The 25396-nt window shown below is 43.3% G+C and overlaps 2 protein-coding genes across 3 annotated transcripts; both read right to left on the reverse strand.

The window, feature by feature from the left end:
• Positions 1 to 9111: 9111 nt before the first annotated feature.
• LOC125522240 (putative disease resistance protein RGA3) lies at positions 9112 to 15981 on the reverse strand. 2 transcript variants are annotated; one of them, XM_048687325.2, is made up of 4 exons: positions 15141 to 15981; positions 13992 to 15055; positions 11426 to 13544; positions 9112 to 11172 (listed from the first exon to the last, which is right to left on the reverse strand). In XM_048687325.2, the coding sequence occupies exons 2-4, from the start codon at positions 15042 to 15044 to the stop codon at positions 11066 to 11068; spliced, it is 3279 nt and encodes a 1092-aa protein (XP_048543282.2). In that variant the 5' UTR covers positions 15045 to 15055; positions 15141 to 15981; the 3' UTR covers positions 9112 to 11065. The 2 variants fall into 2 exon arrangements, with proteins under 2 accessions (XP_048543282.2, XP_048543281.2); XM_048687324.2 differs by having other exon boundaries at positions 9113 to 11172; positions 15167 to 15980.
• Positions 15982 to 17848: 1867 nt separating this feature from the next.
• LOC125519625 (putative disease resistance protein At1g59780) lies at positions 17849 to 20864 on the reverse strand. Its single transcript, XM_087534331.1, has 3 exons — positions 19830 to 20864; positions 18190 to 18865; positions 17849 to 18135 (listed from the first exon to the last, which is right to left on the reverse strand). Exons 1-3 carry the CDS (start codon positions 20862 to 20864, stop codon positions 17849 to 17851), a joined length of 1998 nt encoding a protein of 665 aa, XP_087390457.1.
• Positions 20865 to 25396: the final 4532 nt, after the last annotated feature.

The following is a 25396-nucleotide window of genomic DNA, read 5'->3' on the forward strand; positions in this document are numbered from 1 at the left end:
AGCTGCAGACAGCTGAACTGGGCGGGGCTTATTATAATTAACTAATTACATAACATGGTCTGATGTCATGTTGCTGATCTTGTTTAGTAATTTTAGCCATTAGTTTAACTTTCCATCCACATCGCTACTTGATCCATCCACATGCCGTTTGGAACAAAAGGAGAGCTGGGAAGATGGACCATGTACAACTCAACAAGCAAAGTGAACTGAAACTTTAAACCGATGCAGTATAAACGTAACCCAACTCATGTTTCGCAGTCATCCATGGGAACCAAAAATTCACATAAACAATAGTTCAAAACCAACAACTTAAATTACAAATTCATGAGCCATCAAGTGCATACTCTTGTCTACAAACAGAGTTCAAAGTCAACACATAGTGAATCGTAGCAGATTTCAAAATATAGGTGCTAGACTCGCTGGAAAAACGAACTAATGAATAGGTTCGAAATCAACATTACATCCGGTATGAGCTGCGGGTATGGGTTCTCAGTTGTTCCATCCGGTAAGTTACTTCGCTAACTTTCAGATGTAAATCTACGTTTTAGCTAATTCCAGAATTGGTCCACATTTTGTTAGCGTGAACGTACAGAGCTCTCCATAGATTGGCTGAGAAAAATAAATGAGCTTTCTTATGTAGGACGTCGATTGATGTCAAGACTTCTTATGGCTACTTCTTGTACAGTATATAGATTGTGTGGAGAGGTATGCACGCAAAACAAAGTCTACTTTGATGATGCACGATGGCTTTATTTTAGTATTCGCCATCACAGTCAGATCGAGCTGGATGATAGCTAGCAACTCAACCCCCAAGTTTCTTAAATCAACAAAGTCTACTTTGAGGATGCATGTTGGCTAAATTTTGGTATTCGCCATCACACTCGGATCGAGCTGGATAATAGGAGCAACTCAACTCGAAACAACTAATATGAGTATTGGGCCAGTGCGTTTTGAGTTGTTTATGCCGGACAACCTGCCTGCGACTAGTCGTGCAGCACGCTCTTATCCATCTAATCACATGCACCGTGGTGTGGATTCAATGAACTGGCAAGGATTGATTAAGTCCTCCATCGATATGTGGCGTGTTGTCTAGCTAGCTCTTAGGTTATATGACAAATCAATTAATATTTGATGCAACTGCTGCCTTGTTAACAAGAATGACTTGGGCTCGTCTAGCTTGAAAGTCTTGTTTGAATACATAAACATTTACATCATAATTAGGTAGACAACTAGTTGATGAGAGATGCAGGGTACTTTTCTTGAGATTAGATAAGTCTAGTTAGTTTATTACTCTACCTTTGGGGCAGGCAGGAAGTAACATTAACTTGGCACCTGTAGTAGTGTCAAAAAATGTCTTACATTATGAGACGGAGGGAGTAACACTAGTAGAAAAGGGGGCAACGGTCCAGGGTGGGTTAGCCCATTAGTCCCGATTCAATCTAGAACCGGGACCAATGGGGGCATTGGACCCGCTTCGTGAGCCCAGGGGGCTGGCCGGGCCACGTGGGCCATTGGTCCCGGTTCATCAGGACCTTTTGGTCCCGATTGGTGGGACGAACCGGGACCAATGGGCCTGGCTCCTGGCCCACCACCATTGGTCCCGGTTGGTGGCCTGAACCGGGACCAAAGGCTCCCCTTTAGTCCCGGTTCATGCCACCAACAGGGACCAATGAGGTGCCTATATATACCCTCGCCCGCGAGGAGAGCACTCCAGTGCTCTGTTTTTCTCTGGCCGGCGAGGGGAGGGGTTTGTGGTGCTCTAGCTCACCTCCTATGCACATGAGGTGTTCGATGAAATGCCCGAGCCACACTAGTTAAGCTTTCTCCTCTCGAAGCTCGACCTCAAAACTCCATTTTCCTCGAGATTTGTCTAGATTTAGCGGTCCGTCACGCCCCACCCCCGTCTTCACCGCCTTCGATCACCCGCGCCGATCTCATCACCGACACCACCGTGGTGAGCCTCTTGTTCTTATCTTCTTTCTGAAAGGAAAAATATTCTTACTTGTATGTTTAGATAGATACTTGTATCATTTTCTTACTTTTATTATTGCATCTTATATAGTGCGATGGTTTTGGTATCCGCCCCCGTCGGCCCTCGTCCTGTCTATGATTCGGATGTGGTATATACATTAATCTTTATAACTATTGGTTCATTTATTGTTTATGAAAATTATGCGGACCAACGTGACATAGATTTTATTTATCTAGGATGTATGTGAACCGGAAATTCCAACCGACCCTATTGTCGAGAGGTTAAATTTAGTTGAAGAAGAAAACAATTTCTTGAAGGAAAAAATAAAAAAAATTGAGGAGGAGAAGATGATATTGGAGTTGCATGTTGCGGATGTCGTCGATGATCAAGGATCAAGATGGATGCAATGCACTTGAAGATTAGAAAGATTAGAAAATAAGCCATTCATACCGAGGCTTGGTATCATTATGCCGTTGGATCAATTGTTACCTTGGTTGCGATTATGATCGCCTTTGTTTTCGCATTTAAATGTTTTACATAGTTTCAATGTATGGTTTAATTAATTAGATGCTCTGGAGAGCTATATGTTGTTAGATGAGAACTATGTATGTACTTTGGTTTTAATGTGATGATGAACTTCTATTAATTTGGACACTTAATTATATATAATGCACGCAGATGAACCGACAATGGATGTACGGTGACAGACACACCTCCGAGTACATTAAGGGCGTGCATGAGTTTCTCGATGCGGCTGAGGCAAACAAGCAGAATGGTTTTATGTGTTGTCCATGCCCTGATTGTGGGAATACGAAGTCTTACTCTGACCGGAAAATCCTTCACACCCACCTGCTTTACAAGGGTTTCATGCCACACTATAATGTTTGGACGAGGCACGGAGAAATAGGGGTTATGATGGAAGACGACGAAGAAGAAGAGTACGATGACAACTACGTGCCCCCTGAATACCGTGATGCTGCAACGGGGGGAGCTGGTGAAGATCAAGAGGAACCAGACGATGTGCCCAATGATGCTGCAACGGGTGAAGGTGCTGAAGATCAAGAGGAACCAAATGATGTGCACGATGATGGTGATCTCCGCCGGGTCATTGTCAATGCAAGGACGCAATGCGAAAGTCAAAAGGAGAAGCTGAAGTTCGATCGCATGTTAGAGGATCACAAAAAAGGGTTGTAACCCAATTGTGAAGATGGCAACACAAAGCTCGGTACCGTATTGGAATTGCTGCAGTGGAAGGCAGAGAATGCTGTGCCTGACAAAGGATTTGAGAAGCCACTGAAAATATTGAAGAAGAAGCTTCCAAAGGATAACGAATTGCCCGACAGTACATACGCAGCAAAGAAGGTCGTATGCCCTCTAGGATTGGAGGTGGAGAAGATACATGCATGCCCTAATGACTGCATCCTATACCGCGGTGCATACAAGGATCTGAACGCATGCCCGGTATGCGGTGCATTGCGGTATAAGATCAGACGAGATGACCCTGGTGATGTTCACGGCGATCCCCGCAGGAAGAGGGTTCCTGTGAAGGTGATGTGGTATGCTCCTATAATACCACGGTTGAAACGTCTGTTCAGAAACGGAGAGCATGCCAAGTCGATGCGATGGCACAGTGAGGACCGTAAGAAAGACGGGAAGTTGAGAGCACCCGCTGACGGGTCGCAGTGGAGAAAAATCGTGAGAAAGTACTGGGATGAGTTTGCAAAGGACCCAAGGAACGTATGGTTTGCTTTAAGCGCGGATGGCATTAATCCTTTCGGGGAGCAGAGCAGCAATCACAGCACCTGGCCGGTCACTCTATGTATGTATAACCTTCCTCCTTGGATGTGCATGAAGCGGAAGTTCATTATGATGCCAATTCTCATCCAAGGCCCTAAGCAACCCGGCAACGACATTGATGTGTACCTAAGGCCATTAGTTGAAGAACTTTTACAGCTGTGGAATGGAAATGGTGTACGTACGTGGGATGAGCACGGACAGGAGGAATTTAACCTAAAGGCGTTGCTGTTCGTGACCATCAACGATTGGCCCGCTCTCAGTAACCTTTCAGGACAGACAAACAAAGGATACCACGCATGCACACACTATTTAGATGACACTGGAAGTATATACCTGGACAAATGCAGGAAGAATGTGTACCTGGGCCATCGTCGATTTATCCGACCAACCATCAATGTCGAAAGAAAGGCAAGCATTTCAAAGGCGAGGCAGATCACCGGAAGAAGCCCGCCATGCGTACCGGTGGTCACGTACTTGCTATGGTCAATGATTTACACGTAATCTTTGGAAAGGGTGCCGGCGCACTAGCTGTTCTGAATGACGCTGAGGGACACGCACCCATGTGGAAGAAGAAATCTATATTTTGGGACCTACCCTACTGGAAAGACCTAGAGGTCCGCTCTTCAATCGACGTGATGCACGTGACGAAGAACCTTTGCGTGAACCTGCTAGGCTTCTTGGGCGTGTATGGAAAGACAAAAGATACTCCCGAGGCACGGGAGGACCTCCAACGTTTGCACGAAAAAGACGGCATGCCTCCGAAGCAGTATGAAGGTCCTGCCAGCTACGCTCCTACGAAAGATGAGAAAGAAATCTTCTTTGAATGCCTGCTCAGTATGAAGGTCCCGACTGGCTTCTCGTCGAATATAAAGGGAATAATAAATATCCCAGAGAAAAAGTTCCAGAACCTAAAGTCTCATGACTGCCACATGATTATGACGCAACTGCTTCCGGTTGCATTGAGGGGGCTTCTACCGGAAAACGTCCGATTAGCCATTGTGAAGCTATGTGCATTTCTCAATGCAATCTCTCAGAAGGTGATCGATCCAGAAATGGTACCAAGGCTAAGGGGTGATGTGGCGCAATGTCTTGTCAGTTTCGAGCTGGTGTTCCTACCATCCTTCTTCAATATCATGACGCATGTCCTAGTTCATCTAGTCGACAAGATTGTCGTTCTGGGGCCCGTATTTTGTACACAATATGTTCCCCTTTGAGAGGTTCATGGGAGTCCTAAAGAAATATGTCCGTAACCGCGCTAGGCCAGAAGGAAGCATCTCCATGGGCCATCAAATAGAGGATGTCATCGGGTTTTGTGTTGACTTCATTCCTGGCCTTAAGAAGATAGGTCTCCCTAAATCGCGGTATGAGGGGAGACTGACTGGAAAAGGCACGCTAGGAGCGGACTCAATAATATGCAGGGACGGGCATTCTTGGTCTCAAGCACACTACACAGTTCTACAGAACTCTACCTTGGTGACCCCGTATGTCGATGAACACAAGAACAGTCTGCGCTCCAAACACCCGGAGCAGTGCGACGACTGGATTACATGTGAACACATCAGGACTTTCAGCAGTTGGTTGGAAGCACGTCTCAGAGGTGACAACACTGTTTGTGATGAGTTGTACTTGTTGTCCAGGGGACCATCTTTGACTGTATTGATTTACAAAGGATACGAGATAAATGGGAATACATTTTACACGATTGACCAAGATCAGAAGAGCACCAACCAAAACAGCGGTGTCCGCTTTGATGCAACAACCGAGAAGGGAAATGACACATATTATGGTTACATAGTGGACATATGGGAACTTGACTACGGACAAGATTTTAAGGTCCCTTTGTTTAAGTGCAAATGGGTCAATCTGTCAGGAGGCGGGGTACATGTAGACCCACAGTACGGAATGACAACAGTGGATCTGAAAAATCTTAGGTACATTGATGAACCGTTCGTCCTAGCCAATGATGTGGCACAGGTTATCTATGTCAAGGACATGTCTACCAGACCGAGAAAAAGAAAAGATAAGGAAACGGATACATCATACGATGAGCCAAAGCGCCACATAGTTCTTTCAGGAAAAAGGGATATCCTGGGAGTGGATGGCAAGACAGACATGTCTGAAGATTATGAAAGGTTTCATGAAATTCCTCCCTTCAATGTCAAGGCTGACCCAAGCATCCTGATAAACACTGAAGATTATCCATGGTTACGGCGCAATAAGCAAATGACACAAGCGAAGAAAAAGTGAAGACTTTCTCCCGCAACTATTATGATGATACCATGCCAAATTTGTAACAGACGAGTATGTTATGCCAAGTATTTTAGAGTTCATTTGAAAACAGACGAGTAGGTGCATCTATGTTAATTTTTTTTATTAAAGTTAATCACAAACTTGTGATTCACACAAATTTCAAAGAATTCAAATTTTAACTATTCAAATTTGAAAACTAATGGCACTAACAGAAAGTTCATAATTTTGCTGACCTAAAAGAAAAAAGAATTAAAAAATAAAGCAACAAAGAAAACAAAAAAACTAACAAAGTGTTTTCAAATTTGGAAACTAATGGCACTAATAGAAAGTTTATAATTTTTCTAAAACTATAAAGCAAGAAGGTTTAAAAGTTTATAATTTTCCTAAAACTAAAAAAGTTTAAAAGCTAAAAGAATTAAAAAATAAAGCAAGACGAATAATGATAAAACACAGTAATATTAAATAGCAGGAATTTTTTATAGTAAAGTTATTCATAAACTAGTGATTCACACAAATTTTAAAAAATTCAAAGTTAAACTATTCAAATTTTAAAACTAATGGCACTAACAGAAAGTTTATAATTTTTGTGACCTAAAATAAAAAAGAAATCACTACAAAACTATAAGTATTTAGTTCTAAGTAGAAACAAAAAAAAACAAAATAATGCCACCTACTGGGCCCCACGGCCTGAATACGACTAGAAACCCTACCATGGGCCAGGATTCAGGCCCGAGGGAGGTCCCGTAGGCCCACAGGCACAGATTGCAGTGTTAGGCCCGAAAGCCTGCTTTAGAGAGGAGCTCGAGAGGGATGGCGCACCGCACCTTATAAACAGGTGCGCCTCCCTCTCAACTAGCGAGGTGGGACTAAATATTTGGGTTCGGGGCAGCACAGGCCTTTGGTCCCGGTTGGAGGGACGAACCAGGACCAAAGGGGGCATTGGTCCCGGTTCGTAGCACCAACCGGGACCAATTCCCCCTCTTTAGTCCCGGTTGGTGCCACCAACCGGGACCAAAGGCCGCTGCTAAAAAGAGGCCTTTGGTCCCGGTTGGTGGCACCAACCGGGACTAAAGGGGGGCATTAGTCCCAGTTGGTTTCACGAACCGGGACCAATGGTCTTGCTATATATACAACACTTAGGAAAATTTGACGAACACATCGCCAGTTGCCCCGACGCCGCCCGCCGCCCAGACGCCGTCCGCGCGCCCCCGTCGTCGCCCCTGCCCCGTTGCCGCCAGGCGCTGCCCCGACGCCGCCCGCCGCCCGCCCCCGCCAACGCCGTCGCCGTCGTTGTCGACCGCACCCGTCGTCGTCGTCGCCGTCACCCCCGAGCGCGCCCGGTCGCGCCCCTGCCCCACGACCCGCCCCCCACTGTCGTCGTCGTCGCCGGCCACGCCCCTGCCCCGGCCCGCCGTGGTCGTCGCCGACGCCCTCGCCGCCGCCGCCGTCTCCCTCGCCGGCCGCCCCCGTTGTGAGCCGCCGCCATCGAGGCTCTGTGTTCATATGTTTTTTCATATATGTATTAATTTTTTTGTTTATAGCTATATGATGAATGGATGTGACTATATATGTATGTATGAATATAATGTTCATAGCATTTTTTTGTTTATATATGTTTTTTCATGTATGTATTAATTTTTTATTTAGGTTGTTAGTAGATATCGATTTTAGGTTAGTGCATTTTAATTAGGTTAGTGTAGAGGAAAAAGTAAAATAAGGAAAAGGAAGAAAAGAGGAAGAAGGAAGAAGGAAGAAGAAGAAGAAGAAAAAGAATGAGAGGAAAAAGGAAAATAAGAAGAGGAAGAAAGGAGAAGAAGAGGAGAGGAAGGAGATGAGAAATAAATAAGAAGAGGAAAAAAGAAGAAAAAGAAGAGGAGAAGAAGAAAAAATAGAAAAAAAATTCTATTTTTTCTTCTTCTCCTCTATTCCTTTCTTCTTCTCCTCTTTTTTTTCTTCTTTTTTTTCTTCTTCTTCCTTCTTCCTTCTTCCTTCTTCTTCTTTTCTTCCTTTTCCTTATTTTCCTTTCTCGAGGGATAAGAAGAAAAAGAAGAGGAGAAGAAGAAAGAAAGGAATAGCGGAGAAAGAAGAAACTTCAACACGAGGGGGGGGTATCGATACCCCCTCCCCGATAACATTACTTTCCCATGTATATGTATGTCGCGTCGTTGTCGATATAACGAGGGTGTCGAGGATCACCGAGGGGTCGAGGGTCGGGAACTAGGGTAGAGGGTCGAGGGTCGTTAAGGGGTCAAAGGTCGAGGGTTTTAGAGTCGAGGGGTTTCCTATAGTGTCAAAGTATTGAAGAAATCCATGGCTTCATCATTAGCCGAAAGTAACCATGGCATGATGGTACGAAGTCCTCCAAAGTTATTCTAGAATGGAGTCCCGGATAGGATAATTTGCCTTTTTGTACGAATTTCAGCAAAGGCCTTCCAAATAACGATATTTGGAAGGTTCTTGCTGAACTTTGTACCAAAAAGCGAATTATCCTATCTGGAACTCCGTTCCAAAATAACTTTGGAGAGCTTCGTACCATCATGCACCTGTTACTTTCGCCTAATGATGAAGACATGGTTTTGTTGAATCCTTTGACACTAGGCAACCTCCCGACCCCTCGGCGATCCTCTCGAACATGAGAGGAAGAAGAGGATAAAAAAAGAAGAGGATCGCCAAGGGGTCGAGGGTCGCCAAGGGGTCGAGGGTCGGGAACTAGGGTAGAGGGTTGAGGGTTCGAGGGTTCTATAGGGTCGAGGGATCGAGGGTTCCAGGGTCGTCTAGGGGTCGAGGGTTCCAGGGTCATCGAAGGTTCGAGGGGTCGAGGATCGCCGAGGGGTCGAGAGAGGTTTCATAGTGTCAAAGTATTGAAAAAATCCATGGCTTCATCATTAGCCGGAAGTAACCAGGGCATGATGGTACGAAGTCCTCCAAAGTTATTTTGGAATGGTGTCCCGGATAGGATAATTTGCCTTTTTGTATGAATTTCAGCAAAGGCCTTCCAAATAACGATATTTGGAAGGTTCTTGCTGAACTTTGTACCAAAAAGCGAATTATCCTATCTGAGACTCCGTTCCAAAATAACTTTGGAGAGCTTCGTACCATCATGCACCTGTTACTTTCGCCTAATGATGAAGACATGGTTTTGTTGAATCCTTTGACACTAGGCAACCTCCCGATAGCCACCCCAAACCCTTGAAGCGTTGTCGAGGCCACCCCAAACCCTAGAGAAGCAGCGCCGAGGCCACTAATTAATATATATGATTCCTTACTATGATTAGCTAGCTAGTTCTATGTTTGCCACTAATATATCCATTTGTCATGTTTGAATAATAATTGCCATGTTGTAAATATTTGTAGAAACTATGGACACTATCGCCCGAGACGAAGCAAGAGAAGCGTTGTTGAGGGACATAATCGCAGAAGGAAGTGATGCCGTCTCGTTGTATCTCAACGACTTCGATGGTCTGCAAGGAGAGGGTGAAGAAGCTGGCTCCGGTGACCTAATGGCGGTGCAAGAAGAAGAACGTGATGACGGGTCCGGTGACCGAAACGAGTCCGGCGACCGAGCCGAGTCCGGCCAGGTATATATATTAGTTAAGCCTGTGCTGACTAGCTAATTGATGCATTCATTGTTTTGGTATGTACACATATTAATTAAGTCTTTGTTCTTTTTTCTAGCCCTCCGGATCGAGCACAACTGAGGTAAAGAGACGAGGCCCGAAGAGAAAGTTGAGCTCGGATGAAAGGTTTGAGATCATAGCAATCGCGCCCGACGGCCAACCTATTGAACCCATCCGAACAAAGAAGGCATTTGTTGCTCAGTGCGGGGTTCTGGTTTGGGACAAGATCCCGATCAGCATCCAACAATGGTTGAAGCCGGCTACTGAAGACCCTGAGGTGTCTTACGTCAATGATATGCAGAAAAATGATCTTTGGAATGAGCTGAAGACAAGTTTCACCCTACCGCCAGAGGATGATCCGGAGAAGCCAGTCAAAGAGCAATTAATCAAGTCTTTTGCTCTTAAGAGGATGGCAGACCTATTCAGGAGGTGGAAGAAAGACCTGAATAGGTTTGTCGAGAAAAAAGAGACACCAGAATTCAAGGGCATATATGAGAAGATCAGAGATGACTGGCCTGCATTTATGGCCCACAAGACATCGGAAAAGAGTAAGAAGATGTCGGAGACAAACAAGAAAAATGCTGCGAAGAAGAAGCATCACCATCGCACGGGGTCAGGTGGCTACCTGGTAGCCCGGCCTAAGTGGCCCAAGGCTGAGAATGATCTGGTTCAAAAAGGGATCGAACCAAAGACAATGAGCTGGCCAGACCGTTGCCGGACTTGGTTCTTCGGGGCTGGCGGAACCTTGGACCCTGTAATAGGGAAGTGCATTTGGACGGACGAGCAACTTGACATTCCCTTGAAGAAGCTTCGGTACTATATCAAAGCAGCGCAGGAAGGGACGTTCCTTCCAGACAGAGAGAACGACGAGCTCACAAAGGCCCTCGGGAATCCTGAGCACCCTGGACGGACACGAGGCACGCCAGGCTCCATTCCGTGGAAGGCTGGGTTTCCGGACGCAGGCGGTTACAAAAGCCAGGAGAGGAGGAAGCAAGTGCAACAGTCCGAACTGCAGGCGCTTAAAGCAAGGGTACTCGGGATAGAGGAACGAGAAGCAAATCGCAGCAACCGAATTGCCGAAGCTTCCCCTGAAGCTACCCCGCCATCTCAGCGGAGAAGCAGCGTGGCTTCCACCGTGCTGCTTCAGCCAGAGCTTGTCTTGACGGCTCCTGCCAGCTATCCCGTGGATGCTATCACGGAGGCTCAAAATTGCCACCTTATGACGCAGTGGATGAATATGAAGGTCAAGGCGGCTGTTGGCTCTGTTTATCCTAATGAACCCGGCGCACCTTTTCACTGCCAGCCGATTCCAGAAGGATATGCTAAGGTGATGGTGGATGAAATAACGGAGGGATTTGAGGACCTCCCGTTTGACCACCCTACCGGAGAAGGGGAGACTCGGCTGGGTTCTGCTCTGAAGACTCCATGCCTATGGCGGAAAGAGCTCATCAACCTTCCGAACTGGACGATAAGGTTTCTGCATTTTGTACAGAGAGTCAAATCCTTGTGCATCCACAATAGAAGATGATAAGGTTTCTGCATGGAAAGAAAAACACAAAACTGGTTACATGATACTCTAGATATGTTAAACTCAGGAAAACCTAGAAGAACAAGTAAGAAGACGAATACTCAGCAACATGCACTAGGAAGGTACAGAATATATCCGGTCATCATGCAGTATATATGGATGAAAAGCAGGAGATAAAATCAAAAGATTTTATAAACTGGCAAAATCAGAGTGGTCAAACAAATTAAGACAAAACTTGTACGTATGTTTGATTTTATGTACCTTCAAATACGGTAGAGCTGCTGATATTTGAATCCAACTTGCAGTTGTCTCCTCTCGTGTACAAAACGTACCATTTTCTTTGGTTGTCTCCATCACGTGCATATGCCTTGACATGCTCCACTTGGCTGAACTTGTCCCACTCGGTGCCAGATTGTCCCGCTGCTATCGCAGAGAGCAACCATAGCCTGCAGAATAACTGCAGATGCCTTGCCTTTATGTCTCGCATGTATTCTGGGAGTTCTTCCATGGTGTAATCCTCCAAGCCCAGACTCTCGAGAGAAGCGATACGCTCCAACACCTTCAACTTTGGCCACTTGGCGATGGCAAGCTTCTGCAGATTGGGGAGACTGGTGATCCTCTCCAGGTCGGGGCAATCAATCACTGTAAGATCAACAACAGAAGGAAAGCTCTCAATGTAGCTGAGCTGCTTGACATGTTGTAGACCTAATATTTTCAAAGAGCTTGCATTGGAGGCAAGGCCTAGAGGAAAATGCCTCAGTTTGCAATCACAGAGCACAAGCTCCTCCAAATGGGGCATCGCTTGTACTTGCTCCTCCCACTCCCACTCCTCCCATACCACCATGTCGAACAACTTCGATACATTTAACCTTGGAAATGAAGCTGCTGCCGCCTGCAAAAATCCAGTCCCAACATGTTTGATGCATGGAGCACGACAGACCTGTAGAACCTGTAGACTGGGGAGCTGGCACAACCCATTAGGAAGTTGTGTGCAACAAGCCAGATCATAAAACAATATAGTCTTCAAGTTGTTGAGGGGCACCATTGATGTGGACATCATCCAGCTCAGGAGTTGCCGGCCAAAATACCCACTGATATGAAGATCTTCTACACCAGGTGGAGGGCAGAGCTTATCAAGAACCTTCTCAATTCGTTGCTGCTCTTCCTCAGAGACACCTTCCTTCTCTTTGACCAACCCATCATCTCCCAGTTTACTGGTGCAGTACATGATTAGACTGATAAGATGCATCTTCTCGCCGAGCCTAGCATTAGCAGCAAACAAGGCAGCAGATACATTCTCCAATTGAACTAATTCAAGAAACCTGAGTTGGGAAAGAGGCCCCAACTCGTCCAAACTGCACCAATCACCAACCATGTGGGCTCGAAACTTATCTAGTATCCTCATATTTGTCAGACCACTAAACCCTCTAGGTACCATACTTGCTTGGGGAAGTGAAAGTAACCTCAGTTGGCCAAGCTTCACAATGCTGTCAGGAAGATTCACCAATTTTGTACATCCACCAAGGTCAAGGAATTGTAATAGTTTCATCTTGCCAATGTTTTCTGGAAGTACAGATATACCAGCATTTACTAGTGTTAGATATCTCAGGTGCTTGAGCAGATGCAACGATTCAAGCAGCACAGCCATATCTGCAGATTCTATATGCAGAGTCCGCAAACTAGAAAAATTAACCAATGAATCACCAGGCATCATCTTAATCTGGATAGTTGAGATCAATGTTCTCACTGATTGTTGTGCCTGTAGAGATTTCCAATCAAGTTCACCTGATTGTGATTGGTCAGTTTCTATGGACAACCGCAGAAAGTTTTGTGAACTAAGTTCAGCAAGAATATCATTATCTCCATCTTTAGCCATGAGTGCTTCATCTTTAGTCATATACTGAGCAAATGAGCGCACAACATCATGCATGCTGCAAACCCATAGATTAGCATACGATTTATCAGGCTCTATGAGGTTCCTAGATACCAAATCCTTGTAGTATTTTTTTCCCAATTCTTCTAAATCATTAGAATTTCCGTGAATAAATCCTTCACTAATCCACATTGCAACAACTTCATCTATAGTAAAATTTCTACTTTTAGGGAGAAGAGAGTAGTACAGAAAGCATTGCTTCAGGTAAGAAGGCATATATTCATAGCTTATGTATACTGTGTGGTCGAGCTCATCGGGCATTTTAGTTGTTGACCATTTAGAATCATCCAAAACCTGCTGCCAGTCACGCCGGAGCCCCCCTCTTTCACGCAAGAGTCCTCCCATTACTTTAACAGCAAGTGGTAAACAACCACATTTCTGTATAATTTTCAGTCCGATATCCATTAGCGTATTGATGTGGTCTTCATCTATCTCACTTGAGCGTACCTGCGAACATATCATGGAAGGGACCGATAAAGTTAATTAACTATGTACCAAGATCCTCTAAGGCGCTCAGTTTTACCTCTTAAGAAGACTAGTTGATGTATCTATCCATTTGTCAAGGTGTGATTGACTATGTAAATACTCAAAGTACAGAAAGTACATGTCAAAGAGAAATGGTATTAATGTATTTACTTATCTTTCTCCTACATACCAAAGATTTGTGCAATGGCTTTCAAATATAACATACATACTTTATGCCTAGCCCTACAAAATTACTGACAACTTCTTACCTCCAAGAGGCAATAGTACATACATGTCTCTGAATTACACGTAATTAATGGCTCATTTTAATTTGGCAGCATCCTAACATTTCTCTTAATTAACTACATAGTACTGATAATAAGTAGATGGAGATAATGAAAGATATTTAGCATTTAATTAAGTACAGACCTGCTTCTTGAGCAATGACCAAGCGTCATCGGGTGCTAATGTGTCGACGTGGTGGTAGGGCTGTATAGCTGTCACCCCTTGGGCAACGCGTCCTTCTCTAGTTGTGATGAGGACACGGCTGCCTGAAGCAGCAGCATTGGCAAAGGGTATTTTTAGCACACCCTCCCAAGCTCCTTTGTCCCACACATCATCCATTACCAGGAAGGTCTTGTGGTCCTTCAAGGCCTGCATTAGGGCTCGGTGAAGCGCGTCCTTTGCATTTCCAGCTAGTTGGGCGTTTCCATCGGCACCGATGATGGTTCTTTTAAGCAACTCAACCTCACTGAAGTTTTGGTTGACGCTCAACCATATCTTTTTGATGAACCCGCCCTGGATTGCCTCGTCATTGAAGACCTTCTGGGCGAGAGTGGTCTTGCCAACCCCGCCGACACCTACGATGGCGAACACCATGATGTCATCATTGACCTCCTTTCCCTTTCGCATAATCAGAGCCACTAGTGCTTTTGTATCTTCTTCAATCTTGTCTCCAACCACAGCTGACCGGTCAAAGTCCCCTACCGTCTCCCGGCTAGGATTACCCTGACAAGAGGCATGGGCATTGCTGCTATGACAATCCTCATAGGACCCAAGATTGATGAAGTTGAAAGCAGCGCTGCGCTGCTTGATGTTATCAAGCCTCTGGTTGAGCGCCTTGATGCGGGTGCCGATCTCACGAGCGTGGAAGAGGTTCCGCAAGCAGAAGAGCAAGGGATTGCAACACCCTGCTTCTACAGAGGATGGCCCACGCTTCTCCATGGCCTTGAGCTGGCAGAGGTCGAGGATGTCAGCAGCTTCGTACATGGTGCGCTTGAGCTGACCCACCCAGACTTTGACAGTCTCGTCGGTGATGTTCCTCTTATCTGCGTCGGCGAGGAAGTTCTTGAGGTCCAGGAGCTTGTCGCCCAACTTGTTGATCTCTCTGGAGACGCCCAACATCGTTCCGAGCTCATCCTGTACCACCTGCTTGAGGTAGTCCCCGATGTAGGATGCAAAAGCATCCAACACCATCGCCATTGGTCAACTTGCTGTGATTACAATTAGAGGAAATTAAAGTGAGTTTTAAGTAGTAGACAGAGACAAGCAAATAAATCTTGAACACTAACTAACTACCTCAAGGACAGCACAACCTCACCAACCTTTGAGAATGATGGGATGCACTGCACGGCACAGCAGTCGGTGGTGACAAATATCAGCGGACGGCAGCGGCGACCGGGGCGATGGCGGTGCTGGGGAAGAGCTGGAGCCTGGAGGGATTGGGATTTGGGAAGTAATGCCACCGGGTACTCGTTGGCAGCCGGAGGTGGGTAAAGCATTAGGTGGAGAGAAGCAAGCAAAGCAAAGCATCCCATTCCCATCGATGGAGCAAGCAAAGCAAAGCAAAGCAGCTTCTTTTCCTTTTCCATGGAGGAGTAGATTATTTGACAAAGCAAAGCAGCTGAACTGAAGAGGGTATCGAATTGGATTGGACTTAACTTTTCCTTGATGCCAATATATGCTTTTTCCTCGTGTGCACGCCAAATGACAGCGGCACTACGGCCACCCTCTCTGCTTACTAGACTGGCCAGTGGCCGGCGGCGGCGCCTCCTTCATATTTTACTCCGGTCGCCGGGATAAAGAGACGAAAATTAAACTCGATCGAATTACCTCACCAACCTTTGAGATGGACGGGATGTCCTCCTGCTCCTTCAGATCAGGAGGACATTCAACTCAATCATGTTGTGCACCAGGTAAGTGAAAATAAAAAAGCAGGACAGCAGTGCACATTGTCAAAAGTGAACGATCTGGTGTTGGAGAGCAAATCTGCTTAACAAGTTTTTAACTCTGTCTTATCACCATATTCTCTAAGATCACACATTTCTAGTGTGAGTGGATGCAGCTCATTGCCATGACCCCACCATCACATCTAGTCATTATCTACACTTTTGACGACTTCGTTGTGACAGCGGCAAACAGCTGCGCTTGCCCGAGCTAATTAGTTGATTACATAAGTGGGCTAGTTTCAAACCATCGCATTTACACGCACACATCTGCTACCTCCCTCCCGAGAAATAGTGCTAAATACGTCCATTTGAACGACAAGTAATTCCAGGCGGATGAAGTACTAAAGACAGGAGTCTCTGACTTTCACGATTAACGAAGTTATAGAAGACATCTTGCTAGTTGGGTTATACTAACTTGTACATCCTCTATCCTAAAATAAGTGTCAGTATCGTCGCGAGTTATTCGGGTTAGCTAACCCTAGTTTAGAACTCCAAGGTCCTTTTGAAGTACCTGGTTTCGAGATCTAGGGTGAATACTCTAGGCCTGACCCTAATACGTTATACCTGAAAATGGCGGTATTTTAAATTTAAAATGTACCGCCCCATCTGTATGCTGAACGTGCCTTTTAAATTTTTTACAAAAGTTCTTAACAATAGAGCTATGAAAATTGCGGATAAAACAATTTCTAAAGCTCAATCTGCGTTTATAAAAGGGCGCTACATCCTGGACAATGTGCTTATGCTTCATGAAGCTATCCACTCTTTACATAGAAATAGATGTTCTGCTGTGCTTTTTAAGGTTGATTTCGAAAAAGCTTACGATAAAATTAATTGGAGTTTCATGCTTGATGTCCTAAAGATGAAAGGCTTCCCTGAACGTTTTGTCTAGTGGACAAAAGATGTCGTTAGTAATGGAAAGGTTGCCATCAATATTAATGATGTTATTGGCCCGTATTTTGTTAGAGAAAATTCCTTATTTGACACTATCTTAAAATCTGTTTCCTTATTTGACACTGGAAAAGTTTTTCTTCCCTATTTGACACAAGTTCTAAATTTTATTCCCTATATGACATTTCCGTCCATTTTGAGCCTAAATGACACATGAAAAGACTCTTTTGCCCCTCATGTGGTATGTGTGAGGGGCAATAGCGCACACACGCAGCATCAGTGCGAGGGCAAGAGAACACACGCAGCAACACATACACATGCACCAACACACACGCACGCACACACACACGCAACAACACGCACGCGCACGTGCACACACACACGCAACAACATGCACGCGCACGTGCACACACACACACGCACACACACGCAGCAACACACATGCACGCGCACACACACGCAGCAACACACACGCACGCAGCACACACACGCAGCAGCAGCACACACACAGGCAGCACATAGGCACGCAACAGCACACACACGCGCGCGCACGTACACACGCAGTAGCAAACACACACTGCAGCACACATGCACACACACATGCAGCGGCAGGACACATGTGCGCATGCACCCACACACGCAACAGCACACACGCGCGCGCACACACATGCCGTATGAGGGGCAAAATCGTCTTTAAAGGTGTCATTTAGGCTCAAAATGGACAGAACTGTCGTATAGGGAATAAAATTTAGGACTAGTGTCAAATAGGGTAGAATAACTTTTCCAGTGTCAAATAAAGAACCAGATTTTAAGAAAGTGTCAAATAAGGAATTTTCTCATTTTGTTACTAGGAAGGGTTTGAGGCAAGGGGAACCGTTTTCCCCCTTGCTTTTCAATTTGGATGCTGATGTTCTTGCTACCCTGGTGCAAAGGGCGCAATAACAAGGATTTATCAAGGGAGTGTTGCCTAGGTTGTATGCAGGAGGTCTAAATATTTTGCAATATGCGGACGATACTATTTTCTGTTTTGAAGATGACCTTGAGGGGGCTAGGAACCTCAAAATTATTCTATGTGTTTTTGAGCATTTGACCGGTCTGAAGATTAATTTTTTAAAAAGTGAAATATTCTGTTTCAGTAAAGCTTTGAAGAAACAAAGCTTAGTCAGACCACTAAATATACATGTGGGCTTGAAATATACTTAGTCTCCTCATATTTGTCAGACCACTAAACCCTCTAGGTACCATACATCCTCCAGGAAGTGAAAGTAACCTCAGCTGGCCAAGCTTCACAATGCTATCAGGAAGATTCACCAATTTTATACATCCAACAAGGACAAGGAATTGCAACAGTTTCATCTTGCCAATGTTCTCTGGAAGTATAGATATGTCGGCATTTACTAGTGCAAGATACCTCAGGTGCTTGAGCTGATACAATGATTCAACCAATACAGCCATATCTGCAGATTCTATATGCAGAGTCCGCAAACTAGAAAAGGTAACCAATGAATCACCAGGCATCATCTTAATCTGGACAGCTGAGATCAATGTTCTCACTGATTGCTGCGCGTGTAGAGATTTCCAATCAAGTTCACCTGATTGTGATCGGTTAGTTTCTATGGACAACCGAAGAAACTTTTGTGAACCAAGTTTACCAAGAATATCATTGTCTCCGTCTTGAGCTATGAGTGCTTCATCTTTAGTCATGTACTGAGCAAATGAGCGAACAACATCATGCATGTTGCAAACCCATAATTCAGCATACAATTTATCTGGCTCTATCATGCTCCTAGATACCAACTCCTTGTAGTAATTTCTTCCCAATTCTTCCAAATCACTAGAGTTTCCTTGAATAAATCCTTCGCTTATCCACATTGCCACGACTTTATCTATATTAAAAATTCTACTTTTAGGAAGAAAAGAATAGTATAAAAAGCACTGCTTCAGGTAAGAAGGCATATACTCATAGCTTAAGTATACTGTATGATTGAGATCATCGGGCAATTTAGTTGTTGACCATTTAGAATCATCCAAAACCTGCTGCCAGTCACGACGTAGCCCCCCACTTTCACGCAAGAGTCCTCCCATCACTTTCACAGCAATTGGTAAACAATCACATTTCTGTATAATTTCCAGTCTGATATCCTTTAGCGTATTGATGTGGTCTTCATCTATCTCACTTGAGCATGCCTGCAAACATACAGTACAAGGGACCGATACAGTTAATTAAGTACATACCAAGATCCTCTATGATGTGGTCCATTTATTAAAGTACAGGAAGTACATGCCAAGAAGAAAGGTTATTAATCTATTTACTCATCTTTCTCCTACATACTGAAGATTTCTCCACATGTAACTTACATACTTTATGGCTAGAAGAATATACTTTAGTACCACTCTCTCATCACTGTTATAGGAAGTAACTCCAAATTTAGCAGAAAGCATATATTGTTTTATCATTTTCATATTTTATGGTAACGAGAAATTATGTTATCTCTCAAGTGTCTAAAATGCATAATTCTACGACAAACATTAATTAAATTTGTGTGCAGATGTTTTAGCCCAATTACTGCCAACTTATAGTCTAGTTCTTTTCTTGTTACATTATTTTGTTGTATTGGCAGGGGTTCACAGAAATTGTTATTTTTCTGTCTTAAAATAACTTTTCATTTATATTATATCCTATGAGACCGTCAAGTAGCTGAGCACTTAGATCTTCATCTGAGATGTTGGAAAACAAGACTGGATATTCACAAAGGTTACTCACTACATAAATATATGACCCATGTCTCTTCACTGGTAAAAACGATACATATATAATTATCCAAATTTCTAATTATTTCTCAAGCTTGATTAAGCAAATCTAGGTGTATTTGAATGTGTCTCAATTAGTGTTGTGGCATGTTTCCTTGTTTAGCACCATGCTTTGTTGGCACTTGCAAAATGCTCCCTCCGTCCCATAATGTAAGACGTTTTTTAACACTATTGTAATGTCAAAAGACGTCCTATATTATGGGACGGAGGGAGTAGGACATAGAAATCACTAAATTTGGGAGCATCCTAACATTTCTCGTAATTAACTACACAGTACTCTTAAAGTCTTAATAAGTAGATGAAGATAACGAAAGAGATTAGAGTTTAGTTAAGAACGGACCTGCTTCTTGAGCAATGACCAAGCATCTACATGGTGGTACGGCCACATAGCTTTCACCCCTCGGGCAACACCTTCATCTCTGGTAGTGACGAGGACTCTGCTGCCTGAAGCAGCAGCATTGTCTAAGGGTATTTTCAGCACGTCATCCCATGCTCTATGGTTCCACACATCATCCATTACCAGAAAGGTCTTGTGGTCGATCAATGTGTTCTTGAGGGTTTCGTGAAGGCTGGTCTTTGAACTTTCAGGTGGTTGGGCACCTCCTCCGGCTTCGATGATGACCCTTCTCAGCAGATCAACGTCACTGAAGTTTTGGTTGACACTCAACCATATCTTTTTGCTGAATTCACCTTGGATTGTGTTGTCATTGAAGACCTTCTGGGCAAGGGTGGTCTTGCCGATCCCACCAACACCTACGATAGAGACCACCTTGATGCCATTGTTGACATCCTTTCCCTTCTGCATGATTTGGGCTACCAGTGCTCTTGTGTCTTCTTCAATCTTGTCCCCAACAATAGCCGACCGGTCAAAGTCCCCTACCGTCTCCCGGCTAGGATTGCCATGACGAGATGCATGGGCATTGCTGCTATGACAATCCTCATATGACCCAAGATTGATGAAGTTGAAAGCGGCGCTGTGCTGCTTGATGGAATCAAGCCTCTGGTTGAGCGCCTTGATGCGGGTGCCGATCTCCCGAGCATGGAAGGGATTCCGCATACAGAAAAGCAAGGGGTTGCAACACCCTGCTTCTGCAGAGGATGGCCCACGCTTCTCCATGGCCTTGAGCTGGCAGAGGTCGAGGATGTCAGCAGCTTCATACATGGCACGCTTGAGCTGAGCCACCCAGACCTGGACGGTCTCGTCGGTGATGTTTCTCCTATCGGCGTCGGCGAGGAAGTTCTTGAGGTCCTGAAGCCTGTCACCCAACTTGTGGATCTCGCCGGAGACGCCCAGCATCGTTCCGAGCTCATACTGTACGACCTGTTTGAGGTAGTCCCCGATGAAGGATGCAAAAGCATCCAGCACCATCGCCATTGGTCAACTTGCTGGTCTTTTTTTCTGTTATGACAGTTGAGGAAAATTTTAACTAAAATAGTAGAAGCCAGAGACAAGGAAACAGAACATGAACACTAGCTCTAAAGACAAGGTACACAAGAAGCTTAACTAGGTAGGTGGGACAAATTAAACTTGAACTAGACCACCAGCCTTGGCTTTGAGATGGATGGGATGCACGGCGGTCGGCGGACGACGGCGGTGACAAATGACAGCACACGGCAGCGGAGGTGTTTGGAAGTAGTATGTGGCTGCTGGTGGGGGAGAAGCGGAGGGTAAAGTAAAGCATCCCAATTTCCATCCCCACAGGTGGAGAGCAGCAAAGCAAAGCATCACATTCCCTTCCCGTCGGTGAAGCAAGCAAAGCAGCCGAGCAGGGGATTGAATTGGATCTGAGCTCAACTTTGCCTAATTGCCTGGACTGGATGCCACCGCAAGATAAGGCCTTTTCACTCGCGCGCACGCCAAATGCTTGCTTGCTTGTCGGCGGCGGCTACTTCCTTCCGGGAATGTAGCAAATGCCAAATCTCACTTATTGCCGGTAGTGGTTAGCCATCGCCAATGTATGTGAGCTGCAACCTAGTAGCAAGGGTGGGGGTGGTTCTTTCTCCCTCCTGGATGACAGGTTTTTTTTCTTCTGAACCCCGTTTTAGTGTATTTTGTTCTGTTTATAACATTTTCACCTTTTCATATTTGATACTTATATTTTATCATTTTTTTCATAAACTTATTTCCTTTTCAAAAAGTTTATATTTTTTCGTAAAAAATGAGTGAACCCTTTTGTACATGATACTAATTTTTTAAAATCATGTGATTAAGTTTTAAATGCCTGGAATTTTTCCAGTGATATGCACATTTTTGATGTCATTATTTGCTTTCAAAAAACTGCACATACATAATATGTAAATTTCATGGACATCTTTATACCGGTCAAATTCTTTTAAATTTCATGGAAATGTGGTTTTGAATGGTACGGACATTTTTCTAAAAATGTATGAGTATAATTTATAAAACTACAGAAACTACCAGAAGACCAACTTTGGAAAAGCAGGGGAAAAAACACACACACAACCAACCTCGCTCATGAACGCCTGGACTATATCTTGCTTCACGCGAGTGTTTCTTCATTGTCACTGAGGGGGGGTTAGTCTTTTTTCCCTGTTCACTAGTATTTTCGATCAAGTTCATTCGTTGCGCTTCCCTCTCTGGTTTCGCTGTTGGGCCAACCCAGTTTAGTCTTTCTTTTTTTACAGGCTTCCTTTGTTTCCTCGCTAGTTTCTCCAAATTTATAGTTTTTATTTGCTTGTAAACGTTTTTCTTCATTTTTTTTCTTGCTTTCCACTTTTTCTTGGGTTTTCTTCGTTTCTTTCTTGCTTTTCACTGGTTTTTTTTATTTCTCTTTTCTTCCATTTCCTCATTTTTCTACAATTATATTTATTTCTTTCTAGTTTTTCTTCTGATTTCTTTTTTGCTTCTCAGTTTTTCACTGTACCATATTTTTACTTTGGTGTCTTTGGTTTTTCCTTTTGGTTGTTTTCTTTCTTTTTGTTCTTTTTATTGGTTCTTCATTTCTTAGTTTTATGTTGACTTCACCGGTTTAGTTATCTATTTTCACTATATTTCATGCTTCCACACTTGTTTCTTTGATTTCCTTTATTTATTTTTTGGGCTAAATTGTTTTGTTCATTTCTTCTTTTACTTTTTATTCTAGATTCTTCGTATACGTCAAGAATATTTCTCTAATACATGTTTAGTATTTTCGAATACATGTTTAATGTTTTTTAGGTACACTATCAATATTTTTTCGTATACATTTTCAGAATAATTTAATTGCTTGATTAACAGCTTTCAAATACAAGATTGGCATTTGACTACATGGTAAAAATTCTACATACATTTTCACAATTTTTAAATGCCTGATTACAGTTTTTCAAATACCAGATTAACATATTTCTAATACATGGTTAACATGTTTTCTATACACGGTTAATTTTTTTTTTCAAATTGATTAACATTTTTTCAATACATGGTCAACATTTTTTGTATAAACATTTAACATTTTTCAAATTTTATTTAACCTTTTTAAAAGCCTTGTTTAAAATTTTGAAATGCTTGATTAACATTTTTAAATACCGAATCAACTTTTTTCGCGCACATTGTTTATTTTTTCATATACATGGGAAACATTTTCTCTAAACACATTTCAAACACATGGTTAACTTTTTTTTCAAATGTTTTATTTAAAGTTCTTTGGTAATGTATTTGTTAAGAATATTTGAAGGGCTAAACAAATGTAATAAAAAGCAAAAGCAAAAACAAAAAAACAAAAAATAAAACGAAAGAAATGAGGTCGTGGCTACGAGAGAGATATAGACAAACCACCTATCTGACGGTGTTTGTGGCCGCTGCCCGACAGAGCCTGCCCATGGGCGCTGTAGCAAAAATGGATGAGTTTTCTAGGGATCAAACCGGCTACTGTAGCGAATCCAACCAACTACGGTAGCAAACCGAACAAGGCTACAGTTACAAAACAATTTAGAAACAAATTCAGAAACGATTTTAGAATAAATGAATGTTTTTGAAATTTTGAACATCTTTTAAAAACTTGTTTTTTTGAAAAAAATAATTTTAAATTCCAAAACATCTTTCGAAACTTCAAACACTTCTTGAAGTTTGTAAAGATTTTTTTGAAAACATGATTTAGCAAAAAATACAATTTTAAAAAATGCAAACACTGTTGAAAATTATGAATTATTTGAAAACCCGAACAGTTTTCGAGTTTGCGAAAGAATATGAAAACACGATTCTTTTGTCAAATTTTTGAATAAAAATTTTCTTAAAATTTGTGAACATCTTTCTTAAAAAACGAACAATATTCAAAATGTGCGAACAAGTTTTGAACATTTTCTGAAATTAGTGATTTTTTTTGAAAAAAGCCAGAAGAAAATTCCAAACATAAAAAGGGGGAAACCAATAGAGAAAGCAACAAAAAAACAGTGTGTGAAGCGTCGACAATTCGGTTCAATGTATGTCATGTAGGAAACACCACAAATAGACGCGCTCGAATGTCTATCACAAAGTTTGGTATGATAAAGTCGGTCCATACTTGTTGCCGACTTGACACCCACCATCACATGCTGCTATTTGTATTCCTCGTCAAGCGGTAACTTTGTCGCTGATTACGATTCACAAAAATCCACTTCTCCTAACACAAACGACCGAAGAGAGAGAACTTGTGGGATGCAGGGGACTTGTGAATCAACTCTGTAAGAACATGTTGCAAAATGAAGCAATTAGTAGTAGAACAGTATGAAATGCAAAATGCAGATCTTGTGAATCAACTCTGTAAGAACATGTCAGGGACGAGCATTTTCTTGTTCTTCTGAATCCAGTTTAATCGTTGTAATCTGGACATAGATTCAGGCCACACCATATGATACAATCCAAACATCATGTACAAGTCTAAGACTTGCAAACAAGCAAGATGCCAACTTGAACACATCACCAGACCATTTCAAATCAAACATCATCCTTGCATAGTGGTGAAACATCATCTATTGAGCACATGGACGTCTGGGTTGAAGTGGGTTTTTTGTTTACTTGGTCGTACGCATTAACACGGCAGCATTGGGCCCTCACGGACAAACCGGACCCATTCACTGTTGATCTTTTATAGATGTTCATCTCCCGACCTTATCTATATTAACTGCTGGTCAATTTTTTGAATTACTTGTTGGTGAGAATTCTTCTGTTGTTGTCTTCTTGGCATCATCATTCAATCATATTTTCTGGACTATTGAGTTCAGGAATATTTGTTGTTGCCTCAATATATTGTAGATTATCTTATTTCATAGTTTCTTTTGTTGAGTGAATATCTCCAAATTATCGAACTTACACTGTCTGCTCACAGAGAGGAAAAGAGGGGTGACTGTAGGATTCTAAAATCTTTCTTCGCTGCCAAACTTTAGTGATTGCCCTGCTGGTGATTGTCATATTTTTTTTAAAAGGAAAGGTATTAATCACTTAGCCATGTATTTATTATTTAGATGATTTAGGGACCTTTTTGGTCCTGGGCCACCTTGCAATTCCTAAAAATCTTGCCATGTATTTGTGTCGATTACATAGGCACACTTGATTGTATACTTAAACAGAAGTTTTCTTTTTTGGATCAAGACCATGTTTAATGTTGAATATCTGGTGCATCATATGTTGAGCAACTGCAAAATGTACTATGCCCTAGCGGATCCGTTCGCCGCCGCTGATCCCTTGGCCGACGCCGATCTCATCGCTACATCGATGGCAACCATTTGACGCCTCCGAACCCCTTGCCATCGAGTGTCTCCTCCATTATGAGTGCAAGCAATAGGAGGTGTCCTCTTGGCACAACGACGTGGTCAACTGGTCACTCCTTCATCGACAGGTTCTTGCGCTCGGTGGATTACTTCCACGGTTCCACAGTGGGAGGGGACACACAAGCTACAGTACGTATCTCTTCCCCTTGGAGGCTCGCACTC

This window comes from Triticum urartu, chromosome 7A, assembly GCF_056163025.1.
Source record: "Triticum urartu cultivar PI428250 chromosome 7A, HENAU_Tu73, whole genome shotgun sequence".
Taxonomy (NCBI): domain Eukaryota; kingdom Viridiplantae; phylum Streptophyta; class Magnoliopsida; order Poales; family Poaceae; genus Triticum; species Triticum urartu.